Source organism: Thamnophis sirtalis, unplaced genomic scaffold, assembly GCF_051295495.1.
Source record: "Thamnophis sirtalis isolate CommonGarterSnake01/CBP01778 unplaced genomic scaffold, rThaSir2_p1.2 scaffold_5, whole genome shotgun sequence".
In the NCBI taxonomy this organism is placed as follows: Eukaryota; Metazoa; Chordata; class Lepidosauria; order Squamata; family Natricidae; genus Thamnophis; species Thamnophis sirtalis.
The window spans coordinates 70,340,478-70,365,780 of NW_028261385.1; the positions used below are offsets into that span (position 1 = coordinate 70,340,478).

The 25,303-nt window shown below is 38.6% G+C and overlaps 1 protein-coding gene across 1 annotated transcript in view; it reads left to right on the forward strand.

Moving 5' to 3' along the window:
• Window positions 1-1,764: 1,764 nt before the first annotated feature.
• Window positions 1,765-25,303, forward strand: part of CEMIP2 (cell migration inducing hyaluronidase 2) — a 49,089-nt gene continuing 25,550 nt past the window's right edge. The window contains exons 1-6 of the mRNA XM_014061698.2: window positions 1,765-2,016; window positions 6,772-7,111; window positions 11,749-11,889; window positions 15,777-16,338; window positions 22,387-22,556; window positions 24,054-24,242. Of these exons, the coding sequence (XP_013917173.2) occupies window positions 6,784-7,111; window positions 11,749-11,889; window positions 15,777-16,338; window positions 22,387-22,556; window positions 24,054-24,242 (1,390 nt within the window). The 5' untranslated portion in view covers window positions 1,765-2,016; window positions 6,772-6,783. The remainder of the gene's footprint in view (window positions 2,017-6,771; window positions 7,112-11,748; window positions 11,890-15,776; window positions 16,339-22,386; window positions 22,557-24,053; window positions 24,243-25,303) is intronic.

Genomic DNA, 25,303 nt, shown 5'->3' on the forward strand with positions numbered 1-25,303 from the left:
TCAAGAGACTTAAGTATGTAATACTGGAAAAGTGCATAGAGCTGTTATGCAATATGCAATATGTGCATTAAACTAAATAATTCATAAAGGAATAACTCAGAAAATAAATGAAAAATATATTTTATATGGTGGTTGCCACCTTAAAAATATTAGCACTAGAATAGAAGGAACAACATTAGTCTAACACAGGTCTATTCAGTTGTAAAAATATTTTTACTTTTGCAGTTGAAGTCCTTGATTTAAAACTACTTTAAAAACCTGATTATGAACTTGTTAACAACTTGCATTAATTCCTGTGGAGCCATTGCAGGGCTGGGATAGTTAGGAGAGAAAGTGATTTCATGGGTGTCCCTAAACATAAAGTCCTGGATTCTGGCTGTAATGTTGCCAAGATCTGACAATCTGTTCTTTGTTACAGTTTCTCTGTAGAAACTCAGGAAAACCACTTCAGTTTGGTGGCAGTTCCTCCATTTGACAACTCAAGGTGATTGAGGGGGGTCATGCGGCTTCCAGGGGCAACAACTGCAAAAAGGGCAGGAAAAACGACAAGGTTTTCAGTAGCACATGACAAGGTTATCTTTCCGTTTTCCTGAGCCCAGTTGTGGGAGGAAAGGCCCGTGTCTGTGGCCTACTGAACCCTTGTCCTAACCGAAAATTTCATCACAACTAGCAGTCTCCCCCATCTGTCAGGATGAAGGGACAATAGCAGTCCTGCTAACGGGCTCCTTGTCCTTGTGCAAACTCCAATTGCTTCATGTACAAATCAAGGGAGCAAGTGGCGTTCGAGGAATAAACCCTTCTTTCGGGTAGTGAGGAAATATTTTGCAAAACGGGCTCGCTTTCTCCATGGGGGAAAGAAACAAAAATAATTAGTGGAAGACCGGTATGTCTTTTGTTAACTGGAGTAGATTCAAGATTAGCCAGCACACCCTTTGAGAGCTCTGGAAGGCGACAGCCACAATCGTGAGCGCATTGGCTTGCAAATAAGCCAAGTTTTAAATTCAACGAAACTGTTTGCTTCTGATTCAATCCGGCAACGGAGTCAGTTTAATTTCAATTTATTCTCAGTTGCTGCATTCCCGCCGGGCCGCTTCCAACCTAAGGAGCCCCGTAACTCGGGGATTGACGAGAAAACAGACGGCGGTATTGTAGGCGGACTTCATGCGTCCATTGTGCCTGGCTGTTGCCCAGAAAGGCGTCAGGTGTTGTTTGGCTAAAAGTAAGATTGTCTTCCGATCTTTAATAACGCCATCGCCTCAGCAGCAAGCCGCTGCAAAAGACACCGCGTTGTTCAAAAGCCCGGCAAATCTAGTTTGGCCAGAGGCGAAGCAGCAGCAGCAGAAGAAACAACAATGCGCGTGGGTGGTGGGGCGAAAGCCGGCCGTGCCTTTTGCTTTGGTTAAGGATTTCCGAATTGGCCGTGCGTCCTTCGCGCTCGTTGCAATGCCATTGAAATACGCCGAGCGCTTCCGAGTTGGAAACTCGTGCGGTCGGAGTGGGGTGGTTGGGTATGTTAAAAGTCGTTCCCGAAGCCCGCCGCGATTCCCCTCGCGCAAATAACCTTCACGCGATGCTCACGGCGGTTCCTTTCCAGGGCCCTGCCGGAGAGGGGCCGCGAAACCTCCCCGGGCGCCGTTCTCCTCTGTTCCTTCCCCTCCCGCCCCCCAACAGCCGGGGTGGGACCTCTCGGAAGGCTCCACCCCGCCAAACTGAGGGGAAGAAAGGAAGGCTGGTAGAGTCTCGCCGGGGAGACGCGGGCAAATGCTGTTGGGGGAGGTGGGGAGAGGGCGAAGGAGGCGCTTGCAGCCGACTGGGCGGAGCGGCTGTTGCGTCGGGCAGGGCTGTTTCCCCGCCAGAGGGACGCGAAGGGATTCGGTGCCATTGGGAGAAGAAGCGGCTACGGTGCACGACACACAGTGAGAGAGAGGGCACCATGCCTCAGCCACCTCCGCCCTGAGCTCCTTCCCACCGTCTCTTCCTCCTCCCCCTCTTCCTCCCGCCGTCCTCGAGGCCCCGGTAAGTGCCGTCTTCCTCCTTCCCGCCTGCGGGGCGCAGCAGGCAGGCGCTTTCCCTCCGGGATCTTTTGGAAAGGAGCCGCGCGCCCCGCATTCCTGGCCAGCGCTTCAGGACTCCCTTTCCCCACCCACTCACCCACCCACCCACTGGACTTCCCGCTCTGCCTCCTTCCCCCTCCGGCTCTTTCTGTCTTCCCCGGGATCTTTTCTCTGATGCCTCTTTTTTTTTTGTTGTTCTTCGCTCGCTGCCTGCCTCTCGCCCTTCTCCCTCCTCGGCTGCAGAGGCGCCTGCTTGGTATCCCGCGAGCTTTCTTTCAAATGCAGAGCAGCTGCCCCTGCCTCCTTGCAAACCCCGAAGGAAGCCAAAAAAAAAAAAATTGCTCCAGCCCCAAAGAATGGGGCCACCTTTTCTCCCTTTTCACTGAAGACCAAAATATGTCTGTACAGGTAGTCCTCGACTTAAAACAGTTCATTTAATGACCGTTCACAGTTGCAAGGGCACTGGACAAAAAGTGATTGATGACCGTTTCTCACAGTTACGACCTTTCCCAGCATCACCATGATTGTGTGATCAAAATTCAGATGCTTGACAACTGGTTCCTATTTATGACCAGCCCAGTGCCCCAAGATCATGTGATCCACTTTTGGGACCAACTGACAAGCAGAGTCAATGGGGAAGCCAGGTTCACTTAACAACCGGGTTACCTAACGTATCAACTGCAGTGATTCACTTAACAACTGAGGCAAGAAAGGTCATAAAATAAGGCAAAATTAACTTAAAAGCGGCTTGCTTAACCAAAATCTTGGGCCCAATTATCATAAGTTGAGGACTGTACTTCTCTCCCAAGACTGTTTTGTTAAGCTAACCCCTCAACAGTCCTCCCAACTCTCTTTGAATGCCCTACTGCAGCCTTTTCACCCCATTTTCTAGTTGGTGGTTGGTGACTGGCTTCTTAAAAGCAGCTGCTTCTACTGCTTAGCTGAAGGGAAAATATTTTAGAAATCACTTTTAAAAAAAGAAAAAAAGTGAACACAGTTCTCCATCCCCTTTTCTTTTCTTTAGAAATGCTCCACCCCAGTTAGGAACTTTTTGTGGTCTACAGCTTCCACATTCCTTACCAGTGGCTTACCTCAGGCAGCTGTGGCCACTGGTTGGTTAATGGTGTGCCATCAAGCCCATATCAGCTCTTGGCAACACTTAGATTTTCTCCATGATGATGTGTGTCTCTAACCTGACCTTTCAGATCTTCCAGTGGTGCAGCTATCATCACTGAAACTGATCACTTTTTTCCCCTGCTGCCTATCCCAGTATAGGGAAATGCTAGACATGCCTTTTAAACTTAAAGTTTAAAACTTAACCTGAAACTTAAACTTTTGTTGGTTTTTCATCCAAAGGTCAGTTTTTTTGTACTCCTGGAAGATCAGTTAAGCGCTCCCACCTAATGGGGCTAATTGAATAATGCTGGTTTATAAAACCTTGAAATTCTATGTATATATTTGGTCGCTGAACTCAAGAAGGATATTGCAATTTGAGAGAGTGCTGAAATTGGCAACCAAAATTATTAGAAAATTAAAATACGTAGACTAAAATTGGCAGCTTTTACCTGAGAGGGGAAACAGATACAGTATGGAAAGCGTGGAAAGAATTCTTTGTCTTCTCTCAATGTTAAATCTTAGTGTCATCTACTATGAGATTCAAGATAAATCATAGAAAGTTCTTCTTTTAAATCTGTCACAATTAATTTCACCAGCTTAGATGGTTTTAAAAGGGGTCTACCCAAGTTCATGGAGGATTAATTTCTGGCCTTGATGCTTGTAACTTGTGTTTTTCACACGTGTAACTCTATCTTGTCTATATCAAGATTGTATAGACCAGGGGTTCCCAATCTTGGCAACTTTAAGACATATGGAGTTCAACTCCCAGAATTCTCCAGCCAGGTATGCTGATTGGGAACATCTGTTATAGACTATTGCCAATGGTAATTCCACTTGCCATTGATTATTGACTGTACAGAGTGGGGTTGATGGAACTTGTAATCCAACATCAGAAGAATTCCAGGCTGATCCTGGATTGGACTCAAGGATCCCTAAGAAAGAAACTCAACATTGACACACACACAAACACAACAAAGGGAACTCAACACTCAACTGGCATTCCAGTTAAAAGCTACAGAGGAGAAAAAATACTATTTGTTGGCACAACATACATACACAAACACACACATACACATGTTCTCTGTATTGTAAGTCCGTCAGTCCATCTATTAAACATGATATCCTGTTCAAGACTGACAAATGGGATGTGGTCCATAGATTGGTCCCCTCAATGACTTATCACAGGGGCAAAATTGCCAGCACTCCTTTAGCTCTGCCACCTACTTTACAGGAAAGAATTGCTATGGAGTACTTGGAAATCACTGACCTGGCAGCATTTAGAAACTAGCTTGAAACAAGCTCTTGCTCAATGTTAGCTGCCCTACACTTGGTTTTAGGAAAAGTGGAAGATAACCAAAACAAATGCATTTCATGTGATAGTTCTAATGAGTCAAAAAGCTACGTCTTTTAAAATACATCTTGAATTCTTTAATGGAAAGTATTACATTCCTTACCTGTGCCAAGATGGTGTGTGGGTACTTCTGGCATGTGCATTCTTGCTGAAACAAAATGGAAAATCTTCGTTTAGTGAGTTCCTAGCCAAAACTTAAGTAAGAATACTCAGTATAATGAAATTAGACAAAAGGAAAACTTATTCTTACAGCCTTGGAGATGTTCGCCTCGTGGGAATTCAAGCGTTAGATATTAGCTCCTATCTAGTTTTAATAGTTAGCATGCTCAGTCAATCATAAAAGATAATATAGCAGTTACGATGTAGAAATGAGTTTTACAGTGATAGTGTACTATGCTGGCATTAACTCTGACAATATAAAGCTAATTAGTACAAACACTGTGGATGAAGGCATGATTAAGACCATTGCCAGAGGCTAGTTTAAAAAGTATCTTTATTTGCATTCAACATATGGCATAGTAGGTTACAAAGTTTAATTGATTAATTAAAACTTAAAAGGGCTCTTTAATTCTTGAAACAATGCATTTTTAATACAAGCACTTCAAACATTTACATGTTGTCTGAACAAGGATTCTCTTTGGAAAGGAAGAAATTTCTGTTCCTCTTAAAGAATATAGTATTGATTATGGGTAATCCTCAACTTATGAGCACAATTGGAGCCAGAATTTCTGTTGCTAAGCAAGGCAGTTGTTAAGTGAATCACACTCAATTTACAACCTTTTTGCCAAGGTTGTTAAGTGAATCACTGCAGTTCTTACTAATCGTGTAATTAAGAGAATCTGGCTTTCCCTTCCTGTTGCCTAACATATACTGATGCAAATTAGTAAAATGGAAAGGCCAACACATCTAGAAAGCACAAGCTTGGGCAAGGTTGGTCTAGTACAGGGGTCAGCAACCCTCGGTTCTGGAGCCACATGTGACTCTCATTCCTCTGCTACGGCTCCCTATCGCTCAAAATATGTGTCACAAGAGCCAATGTGTGATACCTGCCGGCACCAATTTATTGAGCTATTCAGCTCCTGGTAGGCCAACCATCGATAAATCCAAGAAAAGTTTCAGAAGAAAACAGAACATTTAATTCAACTACATATGCTAGTTCTGTGGCCACTCAGGAAATAGTCAGGCACGGGAAAGGTTTTGTGGCTCCCGGTGTTTTCTTTTCTGTGGGAAACAGGTCCAAATGGCTCTGAGTGTTTTAAGGTTGCCAACCCCTGGTCTAGTAGATTTGCAAATGAACCTGAACATTTAAAATCAGATAAAATCAAGGGAGCTATTTACTTCTTTCATTGTGCACCAGAATGTGTTAATTATTTAACACATTCAAGTTTATCTGCTTTACTTTTAAAACCATCATTAAGGCTGATGATATGAAGAGTGAAAGAATAGTAATACTTTAAGTTACATTGTCATATATGATTAGCATAGCTCAAGACTGTTGATACCAGTAAGATAATTAGAATCTTATTTTTTTTATAGCTTGGACATGTGGGAAAGATTTTTTTGTCTTGAAGAAAAATATTCAGTAAATTGGTTGATATAGCAAATCATTTACATATTCTGATATTTATTCATGAGGTGGGTCAAGATACTTTCTTAGATTAGCAGTGCAAGTGAAAGAAAATTTACATATAAAAATTGTGATTTCATTTACTAGACTTCTGACCTTCACTGACTAAAATGACTGCCATACTTATATAGACATACAGACAATCATAATCCATATTTATTATAATCTTTTCTCATATCCCAAAGACAATTTTTATAAACATTTAATTATTCCAATTTTGAGCATAATTGAATATTTGTTGAATTATTTTTGTATGCCTACATCTAAATCTTTTGTATGCCTAACTCTATAATGACCTAAAAGCATATCCCAATAGTGTGTCATATTGTATTACTGAATACAGTGATAGAAGTCCTTTAAATGTTGGTGAAATTTCCAAGCATGTTTCCTCAAACTTATGTGTTTATTTGCTTGACAAATCCCTGTATAAAAATAAATTGTGGTCAAGCTCGACTTAAATTGGGAAATTGGTTTCAGGTTTTTTTTTTTGGTATATTATGCAAAAGATGGGCCTCCTTTCATTGTAAGTAATTTTTCTTTTAAAAAATCATTCATTTATCCATTCTTCTGTCTTTGTATTATGTTTGGGGCTGCTGGAATAATCCTTTTTATTATTATTCTAGTGATTGTATAACATGCACACCGTTGGTCCCAGGGGAAGTTCTCCTTCCTTCCTTCAGGCACAGAATGGAAGCAGCTATAAGTCTGGTTATGTCCCAGGAAGAGTCGTCCCACTTCGTCCTCCACCACCTCCAAATAATCAAGCTTCAGCCAAATTTTCCTGTGCAAGACAGGAAGCTCGTGCCACAGTAGCCTCTTCAGGAGATCCACAACGCTGTCATGCAGAAGCAAGCAGAAAGAATAGGCACAAAAATACGTTTATTTGCTTTGCCATGTCCAGCTTTTCATTTTTTATTGCACTTGGAATTATTTTGGGCATAGCATCAAAGTATGCCCCTGATGGTAAGTTTCAGTAAGTCGTGCTCTTTATTGTATATTGCTACTGATTGGGGGGGGGGGGGCTCTATGTTGCTGTTATGTAAAAAACTATGCAGATTTTAAGTGCAATGATATTTATGATAATTAAAGCACAAATAATTATCCTAAATTTGGAAAATAGCATTTTTTTAATGATGACAATCTACTTTAATAGATCTCATTTCTCTGATATAAAAAAATCACAGAAGATACTGTAGTTGGTATAAGAGTTGGTTAGTGTGCATATAGTTCTGAAGTTGGTTTTTGGTCTGTTTTCTGAAAATACATTACATGCAGTCTCATCAACAGATAAAGCCTCTCCGAAATACAAAACTGCATTTTATACTGTACAGTACATGACATTTGCCACAAAAGCACAAGAAATACAAGCTTCACCTTTTTTTCCAAGCCGCTTAATTAAAGAGTGGAACTCAAGACAGCCTCAGAAGCGCCACCAAAAGTGGTGGCCAAATTATGTCATTAAATAATTGGGAAGATAACTTATATTTAATACAATTAATGTTAATTAGATTATAATGTAAATTAAATTTAATTTCCATGCTTCTGTAACCTGGACTTGACATATTTTGTACCTGACTTTTTTCATAAAGGCCAAATGCCATTGGATATCTCCAGTGTAGGAGTGACTCTGATACTCAGGTTTTTCTTAAATGTTAATACACACACATATCCATATGTGTTCTGACCCCCCCCCCCCCCGCCTCTGAATACACTAGAACACAGGCTTGGCTGTTTGCCACTGCTCAATTACTGAGATAACGAATCCTTTGGCTGAAGGCCCAGGCTACTCACAGTTCAATACAGTAGCTCTGCTGCAACTCAAATAATCCAAACGAAGCAACCCAGAGAGTCCAAACGAACAGATACGGCTAGAATACACGGATAGATTTTATTCACTACTAATTCGAACGGTTGCTTCCTGCAAACGTCCCCTCCCAAGGCCTCACCTATAATTGCTCTTGGGAGGGGCCAAACAACAACCACCTGTGCTTAAATCATCTTCTGTGAGGCTGCCTACGGAGTTGCTGCTTCCCTTGCATCAGGGACAAACTGCCTTTGATCCTCCCCACTGCTCCATGCCTCAGGCGCCTCCTGGTGGCCAACCAGCCTCTCTGGTCCCTGCTCTGAGCTGAACCCTGCCCAGAGTCCTCCACATCTTCCATGGCAGACTCATATTGTTCCTCACTATCTAAGTCCATCAGCAGCTCAACCAGATCCTGCTGGGCCACAACACATAGGTATATAAATATGTTTTCACATACAGGTGAAACTCAAAAAATTAGAATATCGTGCAAAAATTCATTTATTTCAGTAATGCAACTTAAAAGATGAAACTAATATATGAGATACTCATTACATGCAAAGCAAGATAGTTCAAGCCATGATTTGTCATAATTGTGATTACAGTCCATGAAAACCCCAAATCCACACTCTCAGAAAATTAGAATATTGTGAAAAGGTGCAATATTCTAGGCTCAAAGTGTCCCGCTCTAATCAGCTGATTAAGCCATAATACCTGCAAAGAGTTCCTGAGCCTTTAAATGGTCTCTCAGTCTGGTTCAGTAGGAATCACAATCATCGGAAAGACTGCTAACCTGACAGTAGTGCAGAAAACCATCATTGACACTCTCCATAAGGAGGGAAAGCCTCAAAAGGTAATTGCAAAAGAAGTTGGATGTTTCCAAAATGCTGTATCAAAGCACATTAATAGAAAGTTATGTGGAAGAAAAAGGTGCACAAGCAGCAGGGATGACTGCAGCCTGGAGAGGATTGTCAGGAAAAGGCCATTCAAAAGTATTGGGGACTTTCACAAGGAGTGGACTGAGGCTGGAGTCAGTGCATCAAGAGCCACCACACACAGACAGATCCTGGACATCGGCTTCAAATGTCATATTCCTCTTGTCAAGCTGCTCCCGAACAACAAACAACATCTTACCTGGTTTAAAGAAAAACAGACCTGGTCTGTTGCTCAGTGCTCCAAAGTCCTCTTTTCTGATGAGAGCAACTTTTGCATCTCATTTGGAAACCAAGGAACCAAATATGGAGAAAGAATGGAGACGCACACACTGCAAGATGCTTGAAGTCCAGTGTGAAGTTTCCACAGTCTGTGTTGATTTGGGGAGCCATGTCATCTGCTGGTGTTGGTCCACTGTGCTTCATTAAGTCCAGGGTCAACGCAGCCATCTACCAGGAGATTTTGGAACACTTCATGCTTCCTTCCACAGACTAACTTTATGGGGATGCTGACTTCATTTTCCAGCAGGACTTGGCACCTGCCCACACTGCCAAAAGCACCAAAACCTGGTTCAATGACCGTGGGATTACTGTGCTTGATTAGCCAGCAAACTCGCCTGATGTGAACCCCATAGAGAATCTATGGGGCATTGCCAAGAGAAAGATGAGAGACATGAGACCAAACAATGCAGAAGAGCTGAAGGGCACTATTGAAGCATCCTGGTCATCCATAACACCTCAGCAGTGCCACAGGCTGATAGCTTCCATGCCACGTCACATTGAGGCAGTAATTGCTGAAAAAGGGCCCCAAACCAAGTACTGAGTACATATGCATACTTATACTTTTCAGAGGTCCGATATTGCTCTATGTACAATCCTTGTTTTATTGATTGCATCTAATATTCTAATTTTATGAGATTGTGGATTTGGGGTTTTCATGAGCTGCAAGCCATAATCATCACAATTATGACAAATCACGGCTTGAACTACCTTGCTTTGCATGTAATGAGTATCTCATATATTAGTTTCATCTTTTAAGTTGCATTACTGAAATAAATGAACTTTTGCACAATATTCTAATTTTTCGAGTTTCACCTGTATACACATATATACATTTGAAAAGTAAAGGCTGTTAATTTCAAACTAATCTTATCTTTCAGGCAGTGTAGGAGCTCTTTGGAAGTGTGGGAGTGCAATGTGCGGTTGTCTATGATTCATTAAAGCAGCCATATCTCTTTGCAGGAGTGCATGGCTGCTATAGGGATGCCTCCACATTCTGGGTAAACCACAGTGTTTAGTTTGAGGGTTAGTTTAATCTGTAAACTCTGTATTTACTTAGTTGTTTGAAGATTGGTGACCTAACATACCAGGTGATTTGCATCTTAAGAGCTTAGTATTACGTGAGAACCAAGCCACTGTGGCCTTACTCAGTCAACTTTTTGTTTTTTAAAAACATGATTTTAAAATGTTCATGCTGAGTTTCAACATGCCTGTACAAATGAAATGCCCCTGCATTTTCAAATGCACTCTAAAAGCTCAAATGTATTCTGATCAGCACGACTAAAGCATATCAATATCTTGCAACCTATCCCAAAATGTAACAAGCCATATCGACATAACTTTTAACTAAGTTTTCTATGCTGATGGGTTGCCTTGGTTTGGTTGGCTGCTTGAAAAGCCCATTCTGGCTTTTTTTTTTTAGTGTCTTTCAAAAAGTAAAAGCTATAACTGGCTAGTTTGATAAATGCTTAGAATCTATATGATGGCTCTTCAGCCCTCTTTTTAGAAACTTTGGAGTGTAGTTAAAGGTGGAAAAAAAACACCCTATTTTGATTTGTAAACTTAAAGGGTGCAATGATGTCTGTATTATGCACTTGCGCATAGTGGATGCAATCCTTGTTACAGTTTGCTGCTAAGATTCATTTGAAGTTTTCCCTTTCACATTTTAGCTGCAAAGGAAAGAGTTACAGTACATTGCTGAGTAAGGATGTACCCATGATTAGTAGAGATTCCTTTGTTTTGCCTGCTACTAAGCAATGCAAATACTGGAAAGTCTACCAGGAAAGGATGTTTTTGGGGTTTTCCAGGTGGAGATTCTTTCCTGGCCATAGCAGCACAGCAGCTAACAATTGCTTCTATATTGTTCCATTCTGCCAGGCAAAAATTGCAACACTTGCGGGATCTATGACTAGTCAATTGATGAGAACAATTGGGGGGGGGGGGGATAGGACATGATAGCTGTCTTTCAATATTTGAGTTGCTGTCATAAAGAAGTAGGAGTGACTTATTACCTAGGGCACCAGCAAGCAGGAGAAGAAGTAATGGATGGAAGCTTGTCAAAGAGAAATACAACCTGAGGGACATTTTCTGACAATGAGAGCAACCAATCTTCAAGTGACTTTAGTAGTGGTTAAATTTGTTTGTCTGGAATCATTTACTAACTGCTGTAAGACTTTCTACTATCAGCACCTTCCCTACTTGTTGACTTTGATCCTTGTCATCCTTAGTCAGGCCTTTACCTACTTTTAATGACAGTAGTCACATCCATCAGTGGCTATGGCAACTGTTGATGACTGAGAATTTAGTCCATCATGTCTGGAGAAGACAGATTTAGAATATAGTTTGATTTCCGTACGTAACTTCTGACAAAGGGCACCTTACTTACCAGATAAGTTTTTGTGGAATATTCAAAAATTAATGGATTATAACATTAAAATATCCATTAGATCAATGTGAATTTGTTTTCAATTGTTGGCATTTTATTTTGATTTAAAAATTAACAGAGTAAGTGGTATATTATCACTGCTGTATTAATTTCCTGACTACTATAGCACTTTAATTGTAATTATTATCCCATTGTATTACAGAGAACTGCCCAGATCAAAATCCCCGCCTTAAAAACTGGAATCCAGGACATGATAAAGAAAAGAGAATTGTAATCCAAAAAGGAGATCTCTTCCGTCTGAATGTGGATGCCACGATGCATTCCATAGTTATACAGGATGGAGGTAGGCAAAGCAATTCATAATGCTAAACCAAATGGCATGAGAGCAAGGTCTTATTTGTTTATTTATGCATTAGCTGTAGTTACTTGCTGAATAGACTAGGCATCTTGGGTGGGGGGGAAATCTGCATTGTGCATTAAAAGTTGACAGAAGCATAGTTCCCAGCCATCTTTCTTTGCTCTGTTAGTGACTCCCAACCTTTTAGGCACCAGGGTCGGGTTCCGTGGAGAGAGTTTTTCCGTGGATTGAAGGGGGCATGGTTTCGCATGCTGCTAGCATCCGACGGATGGGGCTTCACTTGTTTGCGTGCCCAAGTTCTAGCGTGCCAGATACCGGTCCACAGAACAGGGGTTGGGGACCCCTGCTCTATGCAATCACTTTAAATACAGTTTTCCTCACCTTCATTCATTTTTTTCAAGAAAACTGGCCTTTTGTGATCAGATGGCTAAAGCCATGCTCTTAATTTCTTTTACCAAAAATATATTCTCTTTACCCTAGTTTTATGTCTGAATTTGGCAATCATGTATATAGTTAAGTTAGACTTTGATCCTTGACACCATCTTTGTTTTATGCTAATAGCTGTATGCTGCAGTACTACTATTAATTGAAAGGATATGAATAGGGAGCAGCAAGAAAAATGAATAAATAATCTTCTGCCACAGTTTTATTACAATAAATAATATTCATTGGCACAAAGGTTCCATTTTTCCCATTGTTACCCACAAAGAAACTTGCCTGGCCAGAGAAACTGATAGAGTCTTATGACAGTCCTAGCTATTGTGTCGTACTTTAAAATCTGATATGATTAAAGAGAAAGGGGAAATATTCATTGAATGAAAGTAGTATGAATTGGCTCATTGCTAAGATGTTTTTCTCTACTTTGGGTAGTTACAACAATTATCATGTTCAGTGTTATTTCATTTGACATCTTTTGAAAAACTGTATCCGTTCAGGCTATTAGTAGAGTTCCAAGAAACTACAGCTGTCATGCTGCCAATTACAAAAATCCACCCACATATATCAGGATTGCTGTGCATCTTGGCAGTTATCCATATTTACTGCAAGTGATATCCCAAGAAGGAAAAACAGTTGAATAACCACCCAAGTTTAGAACAGATACTTCAGATCATTTTATCGGAAGGAAGTTTCCTCCCAGTTCATTTCCTGTCCTTTGGAGAAGGAACACACAGTTAGTGTGATAATATATAATGGTGGTTCACCAAGCTGTCGCCTAGATGGTTTGAGGCAAGAATGTCCCATGTTCCAAGCCAGGAGAAACAACTTAGAAAGGTTGCTCAAGAATATTTCTAGAAAGAAGCAAAGGGAGAAAATGCACACGAAATTACAATAGTAAACTCTATAAAGAATCATGTAGAAAATAATGACAAATAAGATAGATTCCCCCCTCCCCCAAATTATTTGCCTGAAAACACAATTTTTTCTTCTTTTTTATACATATAAAACTAGTAGGCACCCATTTTGTAACTTGTTTTGTTTCTTGATATCTTTTCAGCAAGTAAGTTAAAAACAGTACTGCGCTGTGTTAATAAGTTTTCTTTTTCTCACTCTCACTATAACTATAGTAAATAGGACATTAAGTAGCTATTAAAATTGTGTACCCAATTCTTTTTTTATTTAAAACCACCTTGGTGTGTATATATAGTTATTTTGCCTTGCTGTCTTCTACTGTTGTGTCCCTTTTCAGTTTTTATTAATACATGGAATTTTTTATTGTATTTCTTGCAGCTCTGTCAGATATACCAAACAAATGAAATACTGCTTAGACATCAGTGTTTTAGGAGACTTACATAATAAGCTAACTTTACAAGAAAGGGACCAGATTTAGCAAGATATCCTTACATTTTAATGCATATTTACATTTTTCAATTCTGTTTAGTCCTTGTCCATCCTTTGTATGACCAAACCCCAAGAATGTACTACTTTCATACTGTGGATTCAATCCACATTCATTCGTTGCATATTATAACCTATTGCTTCTTGTTCTAACACCCACATTTCTCATTGCTTTCAACTTACTTACCCTGATATATTTAGTCCTCACTTCAGGAGAACAAGGTGGCATAAAATTTCTTTTATATATTCACATATCTTTGCAAACGTTCACACACAACACAGTATTTTTGAATCTGCATTTCAGTCATCATTTGCAGACCTTAACATTTCTTTCTCCATTTCCCCATCTTTAAGTGACATTTTTAAAAAGGTATAAAAATTTGTATCCTTATTCTAGATTTTTGCATTTAGCTAGAACTTTCAATTCATCATTCTAACAAACATTTTCATACTTCCCATTGATGAAACTCAGTAGTCTTCTATGCCATTCTATAACATTATTTTCATTTGCTTCTAAGGTGGGGGGTCTCAAAGCCCATTTGGAACCAGGCCATGGAAGTGGCAGGTGAACGCATATGTCAGGGGTGCATACGTGGCTCCATTTATGTGAGCAGCGGGCATGCATGCGCAAATGCCATTTGCACAAGTGGAGTGTGCACGTTGACCCATTGCTCATGCAGAACCATTCCTTCTCCCTCCTTACCAGTCCATAAAACCTGAAAGGTTTGGGGAAAGGATGGGGACCACTATTCTAAGTAGTTTCCCAATCCGTTTTTAAAATATCCATTTCCCATCTATTCTGTAGTGTATATTCTAATGCATTTTCATACAGAACTTTCACTTTGTCTCTGTATTAATTCCCCTTTCACTTGTACTTCTTCCATTCTATTTTTTCTCCAGGGTCCACTCTTGACCCCATTAAATGCTGTTATGTCTCACATTCAAAACCTCTCATTGTTTTCAGTGTCCATAATTCTTTTAACTCTTTCATCATAAACAATAAAACCATAAATGATCATCATAAACAATCAAAACATAAACAATCAAATTAATTTATTATTCATTCATTTTCCATATATATGCATGAAGCAAATAATATTTAAATCACATATATTTCTAAGCAGGTACTTGCCACTATTAGTCTCATTCATTCTTGGGTCTCCAAATATCCAGATCACTTTTTTTCCTATGCTTTTTATTTCCTGATATCCAATCACGTCACCTAATGGAATAATTTTTTCCCCTTTCACATTTATTCAGAATGTTACACAATTTTCCCCAAAGCTTGTTTTTCCCATTACTATTATTCACTGGAATCTAATAAACAGTGCTCATCTATCTTTCAACTCCTTTTTTTGGAGGGATCCACAACAACCTAGATAATATATTTTCTAGCATATGTTTTAGCCTTTGTTTCTCTACATGTATTAATCAACCCTGCTCAGCAAGATGAGATTATTTTTCTTCAGTTAGATTCTGTCCTTTCCATTTCTCTTACCTTCACCATCCGGAACATGTTTATTTTTCCCTTCATTAATTAATTCATTATTTTTACTCTATATTCTTCATGCTTTCCAAGTTGTAGTCTGCCATACATTGACTGCCAACAGAAGATTCCTGAAGAACAACCATGAAGAAGGACTTTATTATCCAGCTTGCTTTTGTTCAATAAAGTAGTCTTAGGTTTTTCAGCTTTACCATATCAATGCCTTATTAGCATTTATATCTAATAGTAAGGAAAAGTATCCATTTGTTTTGGGGTGTTTTAGAAAGTATGCTGCAAACATGTCAAAAGCCCAGTATAACTCCAAATATACGCATGGTATTTTATGCAAACTGGGAGCTCTAATCTAAAGGTTATCTGTATGGTGTTAATAGGAGTATATCCAATGATTTGCAGTTCTCAATTAAAGATAGACAGACAGACAGACAGACAGACAGACAGACACACACACACACAGATGGATGGATGCTAGATAAATAGATTGCTGCTATGTGTTTAAGAATTGCTTACCTAACAATATTATTTCCTATAGGATTACTTGTCTTTGGGGATGATGAAAGTGGATCTAAAAATATTACCTTGAAAACACGTTTTATCCTAATAAAGGATGGTGGAATGCTTCATATTGGAGCAGAAAAATGTCGCTATAAGTCCAAAGCAACTATAATCTTATACGGCAAATTAAACGAAGGTGATTATGTGCCAACATTTGGTGAAAAATTTGTGGGCGTGGGCCCTGGTGGAACACTGGAATTGCACGGCTCTCAGAAATTATCATGGACATCCCTGTCAAAGACGCTGTATCCTTCAGGGCTGGCCCCTGGATCCTACACATTTGAAAAGGAGTTTTTCCGAGCTCTGAACGTTAGAGTGATTGACCAAGACACCTCAGAAGTTTTGGAAAAGGGGAAGTTTGATACTCATGAATCTCACAATGACAGCAAAAAACTTCAGGATTTTCTAAAGGCTCAGCATTTCGGTCGCATTGTTGCTATTGCTGTAGCAGACTCGGCTGCTAAAAACCTACTAGAAGAAACAAAAAGAACCATTCAGGATCTTCTGGGAAGTAAGCTCGTCAAAGGATTGAGTTATAGGTAAAAAAAAAGTGTTTTGGCAAAAAGCCTCTGTGCTCTTGGTTAAAAATTTATTTTAAAGGTGATCCTTATATTATTTGAGATCTGACCTCAGCTTATTTTAATGCATAAATATAAAGGCTAAACACATTTCTTTTGGGGTATGATTTGCAGAGCCGCATCAGGAAGTTCCATAACACTGATCAATGCTTCACAATTGTGATAATCCTTACAAAAGACATCAATCTACTCCTAACTCCAACCTAAGTGATAAATTTATTTTTTGATGCGTATGGCTATCTTGGCAACTTGCCATCTTGGCAATTAATGTCTGGTTGAAGTGAGCAAAATCAACAAAAATCAAAATTAATCATGTCCCGTCATGTATTGAAATTTATACCCTTGTAAAACAGATTCGGCCAACTTACTTTCCTCCTTAGTGTCTAGAGGGGGAAAAAATCATATATTTCCTACCCCCACCCCAGGACACTTGATTATGGCATTAAAAATAAGTAAAGCAATTTCATGTTCCAAATCTAATTTCCCAGTATATATTTAGACAAATGCTGTTTATTTTCTCTTCAAATTCACACCACTGTCCCCACTCCCATTGTTTGTTTGCCACGGCCCGGTTTCTGGCATTCCACCGACCAGTACCTGTCCACAGACCAGGGGTTGGAAACCCCTGTTCTAAAAGAGGGCAAAGGAAGGGATTATGAGAAGATAAAAGATTGGGAAACAAGTACCATATCATGGTGAAATAACATGTTATATCATGACTATATTTATCTTCTATAGTCCTTAAATTAAAAATCATGAGAAAAACTTGGTTTGAGTGTCATGAGTCATAGGTACTGCTTCTGTCTGTCACAATAGAGAAACTACAACAGAAGGAATTTCCTCCCTCCCCACATCCCCATGGGTGAATGGGACAACTTGCCATGGCCAACTAGCCACAGGACAACCACTATGGGACAATTTAACATTTCTATTTAATTATTTACAATAAATAAAAATTGTTATATTTTTTGCCATTTACATTTCATTCTGCCCCTCCTTTTTTGCATCCTTTCTTTAATTCCATTCTATTCCATCATTTCTTTGATATTAGTGTAACTCTTTGTCGTACAGTGAGTTGTCCTGTGGCGAGATGACCGTGGCGAGAGTTGTCCTCCAGTGAGTAGGCCAGGGCAAGTTGGCTGTGGCGAGTTGGCAGCAGTGAGTTGGCCGTGGCGAATAGGCTAAGGCGAGGTTCTCATAGACCCTCCCCATGGTGCCAATTCTGTTCTGGAAGGTTAATGGAATATCATAACATGTGTAGTTAATGATTCAGCATTGAACTATATGGAAGAATGTCCAATTTAAATATTTTGTACATATTATAATAAACTCTGCTCCTTAATATTCATTAATGCATCAGTATTTACAAACAACAACCCATTCCCCCTCCATCCTAAATGACAGCCGAGGAGAAGAGAGCAGCTTTAAACTATTTGTAGTACTAAAAAAAGGGGAAGCCAGCCAGCCTTTAGCAAAATGCCTAAAACCATAAATTTTCTTTCAAAAGCTGTGGTGTTCTTTAATAAACACTTGGGTAAATTTTCTTAGTATCTAGGAAACCTGGTATTTCAGGAATAGATATTTCTGCTTTATTTTAGTATGGCTCTATCTTTGGATGCGTTTCTTATAAGCTGTTTGATCCTTGCAGAGGAAATGTTAAGAGTTTTAGCATGTAGAGAGGTAAGGATGTAGTTAGATATAGAGCTCTGTAAAAGCTTGATGTCCAATTACATCAGTTTGAATTGCATGCCTAAATTTTCAAGGCTGCCATTTATCTGCCTAACTAAGGACATGTATCTTTTGCGTAAGACTATAGTCTTACATTAATAACTGCTTTTTTCTTCTAATTGAGAGTAAAGTTGCTTATTAGTCCAAAAATCTTAAGCATTGGCATAAACTGAGCAAATGCTGATTATTTAAACTTTAAGTCATCTCTCTTTCCTCTTCTCCTTTGCAAATTATGTAAAATTTTGTTTTGATCAAGTGTTATGATAGTTGCAAAGCACACACATTTCTTTTCACAATTTGATTGGTCCTAATATTGTCTTATAGTGGATTTCTTCCAAAGTTTCAGTGTGCTGTATAGGTAGTCCTTATGATCACAATTGAGCCTAAAATTTCTGTTGCTAACCAAGACAATTGTTCTGTGAATTTTGCCCTATTTTACAACCTTTCTTGCCACAGTTAAATGAATCACTGCAGCTGTTAAATTGGTAACATGGTTGTTAAGTGAATTTGGTTTCCCCATCGACTTTCCTTGTCAGAAGGTCACAAACGGTGATCACATAACCCTGGAACAGTCATAAATATGAATCAATTGCCAAGTGTCTGAATTTTGATCATGTGACCTTGGGGATGCTGCAATAGTCATAAATATGAAAAATGGTCATAAGTCACTTTTTTTGAGTGCCATTGAATTTTGAACGGTAGCTAAATGAACCATTGTAAATCCAAGATTACCTTTAATAAGCTATTGCTTTCAGTAAAATAGAATGGCGGTTAAAATAATCTTTCCCAAATCAGATATATTGACTATAACTCCAAAATTTTTCAACAATGATTATACTAATTAGAGGATTATGAGAATTGAAATGTACGTTTCTAGAGGGCTCCAACACTGAGGAAAACTGAGTTAAAATGAGATGTTAATACATTAAGCAATATTTCAGTAGAAATGATTGAATTGTAATTATAATGATTATACAAGTGACTGGGTAACATTCAAGCAGTTATTATTTCTGATTGATTTGAGGGGGATTATTATGTTTGCTACATTCCTCACTGGAGGAATTACTTCATAGCAACATTATTAGTCTTGACTGCTATGGGATTTGCTGAGCTGTGGAGATGAGGCATCTGTTAAGTAAAATGAGTTTAGTGATTACTTAAGCATCCTTTCCTACTAACTGTTTAAACATAAATTAATAATAATGCCTAACTCTGTAGAGAAACATGTTACGGTTTTGTGCTATGTACAGAAAAATGCTTACATTTCATTGTTAAAAATAGTTGTGAATTTATCATGAGCCTTTTGTATCAGTGGTGGATTGTAGGCTGTACACTCTGGTGTGGGCGTATCAGAGCCTGCTCGGAGCACTGGATACCGTACCAGTACGGTGCTCCAGAAGGCCCACCCGAGCTCCTTACCGGTCTTTTAAGTCTTTGCCACTTATGCACATGGCATGTACAGTGCCTGCGCGACGCTCCGCTGAGCAGCTGGAGTGTTGAGGCACTAAGAGGCATGCGTGCACGCTGCATGCATCCATGTGGACGCTGCGGGCCCGTTCCGGAACCCACCACTGGTTTGTATCTTAATCAGTCAAGCTGTGGACTGCCAACACAGAGTGAGGTAGAGAGAGGGAATAAAGCAGAGAAAAGATAGAAGAAGGGGGAAAATACAAATTCACATGTGTTTTCAGGCAATTAGTATCACCTTAAGAATCTATATCAGGTCATAGCTGAAGCAGGCAAGCAAACAGCCTCTCTTTAGAAGAAATAAATCATGAATCGGGCCCCCAAAACATGGTTGTACAAACTGGCAAGTCTGTTATTTTGGTAATATGGAAAGAAATATTCTGCACATTGCCACAGAAACACTAATTTCTGTGTTTTACCAATGCTTTGAAATACTTGATTTGCAGATAGCCCTAAAACAAAGAGAAACAATCTGGGCAGTGTGTTTTAACATAATTTATTTTATTTGGTTTATAGGCTGCTCAATTTGAAAATGACTCATGAAAATTCCCTGAACTAATTAGAATTTGATCATAAAAATAATCATGTTCAGTGTATTAAATTTATTAGAGCACCAGTGGCATATTTCTGACCGTGAGAGCAGTTTCATTAATCCTCCTCTAGAAATTGAAACTATAAAGATGTGTTTATTCTATTTTCAAAATTAGACATGTCCTCAAAATTAGATTCAGAAAATTTCAGTTTTCCAAAGCAGATTTGGAAGAGTGGGAGAAGGAAATTTCATTGTGCAATTAAAATTGGACTGAATTCCATCCACAGATGGAATTATTTTTCCTTTGAGTGAACTGGATATTTTTTAATCCTTTGACTCAACTGAATATCCTTTACTTTTTTAGTTCCATGTTGTCAAAACAAATTAAGTCACATTGTTCCTCTTTACATCAATTTGCTGACTTGTCTTTGACCTGGAATTGGGGGTCTTGGAAAATGATGTTTCATTCTTGCTTTAAAGAAGCCTGTAATAGGTACACATTGATAAGCTACAAAGCTAGCATCTCTCCGGGAATTTTTTTAAGTTTAAGAGAAAAAGGCAGTAATTTAAAAGTATGGGAAATTTTAACATCACAGTAAAACAGAGTTGTTGTATATTATGATCTTGGCCTTTTCTAAACTGAGGTACCAAACTCTAGATCTGATATCAACAAAAACTCTTTTTTTCCTTCTTTTTTAAAAAACAGTTTGATGGAAACAGAAATACATCTTACTGTTGCATTTGAAAGTTGCATCTTCAGCAAAGTAGTAATTGTAATGGACTTAAACATCAACTACATTTCTAAAAGTTATTATCGTCTTAAATTTATTCACCTTAAAATAATATTTTATAATTCATCCTATTTTTAATTAAATCTCTGTAACATTATTTCAATGTTTCCATCCCAAATCTGTACATCTCTTGTATTTCCAGAAGCTGAGTTGCAGCAGAAGGATTCTTTCTCTTGTGGGTCTAAGAATAATGAATGAGTGTTTTTTTTAAAAAAAAAAGTTAATTGGATAGCGTGCTTAAAAGATTCTTTTAAAAAATGTGGCCAGTTCCTTCCCCAACTGTTCTAGATGTTGTAAATGAAATTATTGCTAGAAATGTTAATACCTATTAGCACACAATGAAAGGGTGGGGAGAGAAAGGGGAGGGGAGAAAAAGGGAAACCAGAAAATTGGTTCTGATTTTATAAAATCAAAAGTGTCTTAGTGTAGACCCAGTGTATAAACCAGGAGTGGCTATAAAGACAGAAACTTTCTGTCAAGAATGTATAAATTTTCAGAAGATAGGGAGGAGTAGTTGATCTTGGCTTACTTTCTAGCTTGAACAAGTAATTTATAGGGTATCTACTATGAGGCCTTCACGGCCAATTGAACTAAGATGTTCAACTGTAGCACTGAGACACTGATTCATTTCCTTTCTCTTCGCCTCCCACCCATCCCTGCAAATTAATAAGATTTTTGTGGGTATTTATAACTTCGTCCTTATATAATCTCCCTTTTTGAGGAAGTATCTTCAGTTCAAAGTTGTCTTCCTTTTGGGTAAACAAGCATGCACAATGCTTTAGCTCCATATGTTAAAAAAAAAAAATCCTTGACACACATACTGTCTCCATCAATCCTTACAGTATTACATAAAACTAAATCTATAAAACCACTGGTGCTTTTTAAAGAACACAATGTGTCCTTTGCACTTTTCATAATTTTGTTTTATTATCAGAGAAGGTTCATATTTACAGTAATGGGCTTTTTAGGTTAGAGTAAGTGAGAAGTGCTAATTTACAAATTGTGAAATAATTTGAAATCTAATATTTCTCTGCAAGTGTTTTTTTAACTGAAGCTTTTATCTCTTGGTTTGCATGTGAGCTTAGGAGTGTAAAGAATTAAGTTCAAGAGACTTCTGCAGTCCTTTCTTCGAAAGGAATTCTTGAATACATCAAAACAAGGTTCTTCAGCCACGTGACAACCGGATACTTGTCATAATGAGAATGTTATAATCTCCATTAGTCCCAGGCAATATGTCAAGTGTCTGCGACTGTTTCGTAGTCATGTGGCAACAATTACAACTGAAGGAGGTTAGGCTGGAGAAAGCTACTTTTCTGACAAATGAAATTGAACAACTAGGAAATATTCCTTAATGCATCAAAGTGAAAAAGTATTTTATTTGTTTTTTTAAAATATACTGATATTTTTCCATGCATTATTATTATTATTGGGATTTTTTTTTAAAGAGACCCTATTAGGGTAAGTATTTAAAGCTGTTCTCTCTTCTTACAGGCAAGCCTGGGCTTTAGTGAGTGTAATTGGTGAAGGAAATTCATCTTGTAATGAATCTGTGAGAGACTATGAAAATCACAGTACAGGAGGAAAAGCTCTTGCAGAAAAAGAATTTTTCACAGTGGACGGCCAGAAATTTATTGTGAGGGCTTTCAGTGAATGGATTGCTGGTAGGAATATGCTATTTTTATTTTATTTTAGAAAACAAAATTTAGTTTGATTATTTTGTGCAGCTAGATTTGCTATACTTAGAATGCATCTTTATTGCTATGTACCTTATGTTGATCATAAGAAGCTGTAGTCTGTTTGGAGGCCAGAAGTAAAAGAAAGAAAAATCTAAAGTTTAAAAATAATCAAAATGTCTGTTTTGTGTCGTTGTTTTAATAAGCGCAAGAAATATGGAGCTTTGGGATAGATATGCAAGATAGGTCTGCTGGCAAGAAAACCCAGTATTGCTTTCTTCTTCAGTTTTTTTACAAAATGTCAACCTTTCTAATATTTGTGAAAGGACTGTTATTTGTAGCAATCATATAAATTTTTTAAATCGAAAATGTTTACAAAAAAGCCACCAAAATTAATTAAAACGTTTTTCCCATAAGGGCATACATATGTCCCCTTCATACTTTTAAATAGGGAAAAATAAATCATGGTTTTGATAGCTATTTAATCAATTAGCTTAAAGCATGATGATTTGTCTACCTACATTAGAAATATTCCATATTAAAAATGTGCTTTGTTGAAAACTATCAAGTATGAAAGAAAAAATAGATTCCTATATTCCTGTCTGGCAGATAGGCAAAATTGGGAGGCTCATAGCTTATACCAGAGGTGTCATACTCAAGGCTTAAATCTGGCCTGCGGGGCTGGCCTGGAAATAGCAGAGGGCTGACCCGCGGTTCCTGTGGCAGCCAAAATGAGGTGCAGGGGAGCCTCATACGAACACTTTCTGCCCTGGACAGCCTCCTGCAACACTTTGCCTGGCAAAGTTTTGGCCAGTAAAGTGCTGCAGTAGGCATCTGTCCCGTCTCCCCCTCTCCCACACCGACCGGCCTGCAGAGGAGAACTACAATGCTGATCTGGCCCTCAAAGAAATCCAGTTTGACAGCCAAGTATGTAGTCCCCTAATTTGGGGTAAAGTCAGGGCAACTAGGTGGAAGTGAGTGTTTACTGGCCGGATGCCCTTCCTGACACCATGTGCAGTTCACAACAGATATTTTTTCTTTGTGCCCTAGGAAAGAAATATCTGCTGTTATCAAGAATTGAAATTTCAACCTTCTGTGTGGGAGGCGAATGTCTTCACCACTGGGTTACAGACAGTACTGGCAGATAGTATTGTAAAATAAAAATAATATGAACTTCAGAGTATTCTGCAGTTGCACCCTTGTTTTTCATCCAAGAAATCATTCTCTATGTGAGACAACCCTAACTTCTTACAAGTGGTGGCTCCTCATTCATAATCCACAAGAATAAACTTAAAAATACTACTGTAATTATTTTTGGTAGATGTTGGTGAAAAAACATCGGGAGTTTAGCTCTGTACTATCTTTGATCTTGCTGATTTGATTTGCATGTGCATTAAACTATTGTGATGTACTACAATTTGAGCATTTGCAAAGGTGGCAACTTTAAAAGAAAATTGAACCAAGAAATTATTTTTTTGTTCCAAGGTGTTCCAAAGTGGGGTTTTCAGGTTAAAGCTGTGCATGGAGTGATAATGGATTTGTCAGAAGATGTTAGCAGCTGGAAGCCTGGAGATCAGATTGTTGTGGCAAGCACTGATTATTCTATGTATCAAACAGAGGAATTCACACTCCTTCCTTGTCCAGAATGCAATAAATACCAAGTCAAAGTAAAAGGTACGAACTGAGAAGTAAAAATGAGTGTATCTAGTAAGCTTTGTTGTTGTTTTTCCCACAAGGAGTGGTTCTGCTGTTTCACACTCATGGTGATGTTTTGCTTTGAGAATATTTTTCTAGCTGCTTAATATCCACTCCTATCTAAAATCCTCAATTGACTCTGATGTGGCATGCATTGCATTGATTCTGTAGGCACAGTGCTTATGAAAGAAAAGACTGCTTTAAATTTATTTACTCTAAGATGCAAATCAGAGATTAGATGCAAAGTGAATTTGATTTGATCTGAGTTGATTAAACATTTGCATCCATGCTTTTATAATCCAAATGATGATTCTGTTCAACTAAAATTGAAACAATACCAATTCAAAAATGTCTATTATAACCAGTTATCTTTAAATAAACTTACCCTTTTCTATTGTTCCTCCCTCTCGTGCATTTTCCTTATTTGTGTGGTTGTCTTAAGCACCAAAGCCTTTAGCATACCATTGTTTCTTTCTGTAGTGCTTGTTTTATGTCTGCTACAGAGATAAATGATTTCTCGTGTTGGACAATAATGTTATTACAAAAATCCAGTCTCATACCAAGCAGTAAACTTTAGTTCAGGTCTTTACATTAAGAGATCAGGGTCTTTCTCCCCGCTCCCCCCTCTTCTCTGCCATTCTCTTATCTTGGATTTCTAACACTTACCACCTATAACTACATCTAGGGCTGGCTAACCAAAATTCGATTCAAATTCTTACTCAGAAAGATGGGTGTGTTTCACACGTTACGTTTCTTCGTAGCTTCAGAGATGTTAAGAAATATTCTGGTAGACAAAAATCATGCAAAGCAAAACAAACAATTTCTATGAAATTTATGAAATGTTCGAGAGGTTGGAAAATAGTGATCTATTCACTCCCAATGCACATTTTGCATTGTCGCAGCATTATGAAGTCCCATGATTGCCCTTTGTGACTTCCCTCTAGCTTCCCCATTGACTTTGCTTGTTGGAAATGAGCAGTGAAGGTCACAAATGGCAACCACCTGATTGCTGGATGCGGCAACCATGGCAATTGTGAACC